The 6,000-nt window shown below is 67.7% G+C and overlaps 1 protein-coding gene across 1 annotated transcript; it reads right to left on the reverse strand.

Annotated features, from left to right (window-relative positions):
• Positions 1-2,979: 2,979 nt before the first annotated feature.
• EMIHUDRAFT_428897 (hypothetical protein) lies at positions 2,980-5,602 on the reverse strand. The gene is made up of 6 exons (XM_005791617.1): positions 4,731-5,602; positions 4,446-4,479; positions 4,208-4,236; positions 4,069-4,137; positions 3,813-3,998; positions 2,980-3,741 (listed from the first exon to the last, which is right to left on the reverse strand). Exons 1-6 carry the CDS (start codon positions 5,577-5,579, stop codon positions 3,304-3,306), a joined length of 1,605 nt encoding a protein of 534 aa, XP_005791674.1. The 5' UTR covers positions 5,580-5,602; the 3' UTR covers positions 2,980-3,303.
• Positions 5,603-6,000: the final 398 nt, after the last annotated feature.

A 6,000-nucleotide genomic window follows, 5' to 3' on the forward strand; every position in this document is an offset into this window, starting at 1 on the left:
ACTCAACGATGTGTCACAGTTCGTCATATTTCATAGACGACATTTTTCTCAGAATGCCCCCTCCTTGCTTGGCGAGGAAACCCTGGTGGGCAGCTGTACGATGGGCGCAGCAACCGGGGGTGGGGGGGCGCGGCAGCTTAAATAAATAAATAAATAAAACGGACACCTCTACTGTGAGATGGGTAAAAAGGAACAGGTCCCCGCCCTTGCGATGTTTTTGTGCAGGGTTCTTTGCGGCAGCTTGTCTTTTTTCGCTCCCGTGTTTTGTTCTCCTCCACACCCAGATAGACGAGACACAACGAGATGGCTGAGTACTTTGCAGGCGGCGGGTATCTCTGGACGCACACTGATCCACAACGGATCTGGAGGCGGGAAACCTTTCGCGCCACCTCCGTCTCCTCCTTGCTGTCGTCGAGGACGAGGGTGCCGCCATAGTGAACCCCTTCTTCCGGAGCTGCCAGGCCAGCCCCTGCGCGCGTGTCATCAGGCGCGTATGCCGGCCAGAAGCACGCAAGCTTGTGCCGGAAGTAGCAGTAGAAGAGGCAGAGGAGGGTGGGCAGCGCGACGGCCCATGTGGCGAGCACAATGTGGCGATCGAAGGTGAGCGGCGCCTCGTTGCGGTCGCACTTTGGGTCGGGGCCGACGCCGACCCCCCACGCGGTGTGGTTGATCCGGATGGGCAGCGGCAGTGCCGCCGTCAGGCGGTGGCGACCCTCGTCGTGGGTGTGCACGAATGGCGGCATTTGGACGAGGTTGAAAGCATACCTGTTCGGCAGAGCCCCGGCGCCGCCAGGAGGCATGTCGATCTGGACCTGCTGCAGCGCCTCCTCGTAGCCCTGCAGGTCCGTGCGCAAGCGCTGCGAAATCTCCTCCACGCCTCGAGCCACGCCGAGGGCGCTCAGGGCCTCGAGCAGAAATGCTCTTGCCCGCAGAGTCACGATGGCAGTGTGCGCTCGCCACACTGCGCACATCGCACCAGCTGGGTCTGCGGGCGCCGAATGCTCGCGAACGTAGGTGAGCAGTGCCGATGCGGTGGCCGGGCGAAACGCGGGCCCACCCATGTGCGCTGCAAGGTCGGCTCGTTCGCTAGCCGAGATCGCCTCGGCCCCGACATAGAGCCTTGCTGAGCCGGAGCCCTCCGCTGACGGCGCAAGCAGCGAACGCATCATCCGGGTGTGCATCGCCTCGACCTCGTTGTAGATGTGCCTACAATGGACGGAACGCCCTCGCGCAAGGGTGGGACGAGTAGTGCTGCCACCCTTCCCTTCCCAAATCGCGCCCATAGTCAGCCGACGCCGCGCCATGAGCCGCTCGCGTCAACTGCCCAGCGACAGCTTCAGCCGCAGCAAGTACCTCACGACGCGTAGCCTCCTCGCTGTCGAGTGGGGGGCCTGGCGCATGGGGCCATGGTGCGCCTCGCGGGGTGAGACTCGTGCGTGGCCGCGCCACTAATAGGGCTACTCTCATCGCACCGAGTCTCTCGAAAGCCCCATTGCGTACGAGAGGGAGCACATCGCCGAGCATGAAGGCCTCTGCAGTGACTCCCGCCGCGGCGCGGAGCGTCGTGCCTGCAACATCCACTGCAGGTTTACGGCCACAGGATAGGGGGAGCAAGAGCCAGCATCAAGCAAGCCCACCGATGAGAGCCATCCGCCGGCTCCTCACTAAGCTCGGGGAGGCGCGGTCCCTCTTGTCGTAGATCACGGCGGTTCAGCCGCCGCCGCGACGGGTCTACCCCCGGTGGGCTCGCACGGCCCGACTCCCCTCGCAGAGGCCGAGTCAGCTCGACTCTCACCTCCCCCGACAGTTGACTCCAGGCCTCACCCGGGGCCCTCCGGTCCCGGCCTTCCGGTCCGCCGGCTGACCCGCTGTCTCCCCACGGCACCACCCCCCCCCCGGACCCCTCCCCCGGGTACCCCAGCCTCCGACGGGCCAGTTCCGGGCCCCCCAGGCTCCGCGTGGGTCGGAGTGGTGACGGCCACGCCGGCGGCGGGGGCGGAGGCGGTGGCGGGGGTGGCGGGTACGGTGGCGGCACTCGCGGTCGTAACGCCTGGTGTGGAGCCGCTGGGGCGGCCCCTTGACCCTGCAGCCGTTCCAGCGGCGGGGGCGGAGGTGGTAGTGTGGGTGGCGGAAACGGTGGCGGCACTGGCGGCCGCACCGCCTGGTGTGGAGCCCCAGCGGCGGCCCCTCGACCCAGCGGCCGCTCCAGCCGCGGGGGCGGAGGCGGTGGTGGTGGGGGCGGGCCTGGTGGCGGTGCCGGCCGCCGCAACTCCTGGAGCGGGGCCTCGGGGGCGGCCCCCTGCCCCTGCGGTCGTTCCAGCCGCGGTTCCACGCGTCGGCCGTCCACCGCGCTCGTGGGGGGGGGCCTAGCTCTCGTCTCCCCTCGGGAAGGGGAGGGGCCCGGATTCGCCGACGGCCCCGCCTCTCCCTGCATCAGGCCGTAGACTGCGCAGTAGCCGCGCCGCATCCCCCCTCACCCGGTCCCTCTCGATTCGGTCCCGCACCGACCGGATATCAAAGGCCGAGCTGTGTTCGGAGAGCGGGCCCGCCGATGCCACACGCCTCTTCACACAGCAGGCGTACGCCTTCATCGCCTGTCTCCCCGACGGCGTCGGTCCCGGTGCAATGTCGTTGACGAGGTAGTCCTACCCCTCCCACCGGAAAACCTGTCCAAGAAGGTCCGTCGAGCCAACCAGTCGTCTTGCCAGGCTCCGCACCTCCCGCGCCTGCACTGGCCTGAGAACGCCGGTGCCAGCCGCGAACGACAGACCGATCGCCCTAAGTTCCGCCAGGACCGCCTTCTCGCCCGCCGCCGCGGCCGCTCGATCCATCTCGGCCGATTTTATTATTGTTTTAAGTTTAAGCGCAGACCTCGAGAGATTTGAACCGGCTTTTCGCATGTGTTCAGTATAATGCGAGAAGGGACATCCGATTCCTGATCCTGTTTGCCCTATTCGCCGCGCTCGGCCCCCGCTCGCTCTGATCGTTGACGAAATAGACGCGCTCACAACGCGCGCACCACACATGAAAACACAAGCGACAAGGGGACACGCCACTGCGCGCGCCGCGGTAGCGTGGAAACGCACGTCTATCTCGTCACACCTATGGCGTCGGCGGAGGGTTCGCCGTCTCGGCCTCTCGCGTGCGCGCACGCACGCTGGCTGGCGTCCAGCTCGCCTCAGAGCGAGCCAGCGCGCGGCGGGGCCCTCTCGCCTGGCACGCCACGACGCTGCGACCGACCCACGGCGGCCCGCCTCCGCCACCTCTGCCCCCCCCACCGGCTCGGCGCTCCGGGCGGTCGCCTCAGAGCGGGATGTTGGAGTGCTTCTTCCACGGCCGCTGCACCTGCTTGTCGCGGAGCAGCTCGAGGTCCTCGCAGATGCGGGTGCGCGTCTCGCTCGGCGAGATGACCGCGTCGACGAAGCCGCGCTGCGCGGCGACGAGCGGGTTCGCAAACTTGGCCTCGTACCGCAGGGTCTCCTCCTCGACGTTCTTGCCGCGAAAGATGATCTCGACCGCGCCCTTGGCGCCCATCACGGCAACCTCGGCCGACGGCCACGCGTAGTTGACGTCGGCGCGCAGGTGCTTTGAGGACATGACGTCGTACGCGCCGCCGTACGCCTTGCGCGTGATGACCGTCACCTTGGGCACCGTCGCCTCGGCGTACGCGAAGAGGAGCTTCGCGCCGTGCCGGATGATGCCGCCGTGCTCCTGAGCGCGGCCGGGCAGGAAGCCGGGCACCTGTGCGTCGGGGGCCGGAGAGGTCGGGGGAGGGTCCGGGGAGGGTCCGCGTGGCACGGAGGCGGGGGCACGTCGACGAATGTGAGGAGCGGGATGTTGAAGCAGTCGCAGAAGCGGACGAAGCGGGCAGCCTTGGCCGAGGCGTCGATGTCGAGGCAGCCCGCCAGCTCCTGCGGCTGGTTCGCGACGATGCCGACCGTCGCCCCCTCCATCCGCCCAAAGCCGGTGATGATGTTCTTCGCGTAGCTGGGCGAGACCTGCGCGCACACGCCGCGAGTCAGTTCTCGAGTCTCGAGAGAAAGCAGCCACGCCAGTCGAGGGGGAGGCCTCGAGCAGCTCGCGGTCATCGAGCACGCGCCGCACCAGCGCGCCCATGTCGTACGGCACGTTGGGATCCTATTCACAGCGGCAGGTGTGAAGAGACGCTGTTCACAGCTCCGCCCATGTCGTACGGCACGGCGGGATCCTCGGGGACAATCCGGTCGAGCGCCGAGTCTTGGCGCGGGGAGGGCGACGGTGAGGGGCGGGGGGGCGGATCCTGAGCGGTCGCGAGGGGAGGGGCGGGCAAAGGAGAGGGGCGGGCAAGGGGAGTGGCGGGCGGGTGGGAGCGAGGCGCGGCAGGGAGGGGAGAGGCGGCGAGATGCGGAGAGGCGGCGGGATGCGGAGAGGCGGCGGCGAGGAGCGGCGGTGGGAGTGAGGCTCGCCTTTGCGCGCGCGCGAGTCCTCCGTCTCGCGAACCTGCGGGGCGAGGAGCAGGGTGAAGAAGGGCGGGGCGAGGAGCAGGGCGAAGAAGGGCGGGGCGAGGAGCAGGGTGAAGAAGGGGACAGGGGCGCGACAGGGGGCACGCCACCGGGCGTGTGTGCGTCCCGGGCGCCAGTGGGGCGGGTCGAGACGCCCTGGGCGGCGGCGAGGCGGGCCGTGGACGGCGGCGCGGCGGGAAAGGGTCACGGGGAGCATAGGGTCACGGGGAGCGTCTCGGAAAGTCGCACCGGCGGAGGCTCGCGGTTGGAGGAGGGGAGGAAGCCGACCAGACGGCGGAGAGCGGACATGGCCTCGAGGTCGTTGGCGGCGGAGAGGTGCGCCACGCCCGACGTGCGCGTGTGCGTGCGCGAGCCGCCCAGCTCCTCCGCCGTGATGACCTCGTTGGTGACTGTCTTGACAACCTCGGGGCCCGTCACAAACATGTACGACGTGTGGTCAACCATCATCGTGAAGTCGGTCATGGCGGGCGAGTAGACGGCGCCGCCCGCGCACGGCCCCATGATTACCGAGAGCTGCGGCACCACCCCCGACGCCTCCACGTTCCGCTGGAAGACCTCGGCGTACCCGGCGAGCGACGCGATCCCTTCTTGGATCCGCGCGCCGCCAGAGTCGTTGAGCCCGATGACGGGCGCGCCGACGAGCATCGCCTGGTCCATGACCTTGCAGATCTTCTCCGCGTGCGACTCCGACAGCGACCCGCCGAACACTGTGAAGTCCTGCGAAAATACAAACACCCGCCGGCCGTCGACGAGGCCGTGGCCCGTCACGACGCCGTCGCCCGGCGGCACCTGCTCCTGCATGCCAAAGTCGATGCAGCGGTGCGCCTTGAGCGCGTCGTACTCGCGGAAGCTGCCCGGGTCGAGGAACAGCTCCAGTCGCTCGCGCGCCGTCAGCTTGCCGCGGTTGTGCTGCGACGCGATCCGCTGCTCGCCGCCGCCAAGCTGCGACGCGAGCACCTGCTCCTCGAGGCGCCGCCGGACGGAGGCCGCCTTGGCGAGGTGCGGCGGCGCCGCCAGCGCAGCGTTCGACGAGCTGCTCCGCGCGAAGAGGCGCACGGAGCGGGCCAGTCCAGCCATTGATGAGAGATGTGTGTGCTCCGTGCCCAAGTCGGCGCGTGTTGGAAGAAATCCCAAAAATAACGAAACCTAGCGCAAGGCACTTCTCGTGCTCCAAGAGTGCGAGCTGCGAGGTTAGGTCTGGCTGTGTTTCTCCCCATCCCTTGGACTGCTTTTTTTTCTGTTAGACGACATGGAGGAGGGGAAGGGATGCGGCCCCGCGAGCGAGCATCCGAGGGATCTTCGTCATCACACGCATGCGGTCTCTCTCTCTCGTTTTTGTGTCTCTCTTTCGCTACGTGTTCAACGACGTTGAACAGTGTTTGACCACGGCGCTGTTCACAGCGCGCGCGGACGGCAGTTCTGCGAGTCCCGCTCCGCAGGACTTTTGTAAAGCATGCTTGTGACTTGGTATTGCTAAAAATCTCTCTCTCTGCTTGTG

The sequence above is a fragment of the Emiliania huxleyi genome, assembly GCF_000372725.1.
Source record: "Emiliania huxleyi CCMP1516 unplaced genomic scaffold EMIHUscaffold_111, whole genome shotgun sequence".
NCBI lineage: Eukaryota > Haptophyta > Isochrysidales > Noelaerhabdaceae > Emiliania > Emiliania huxleyi.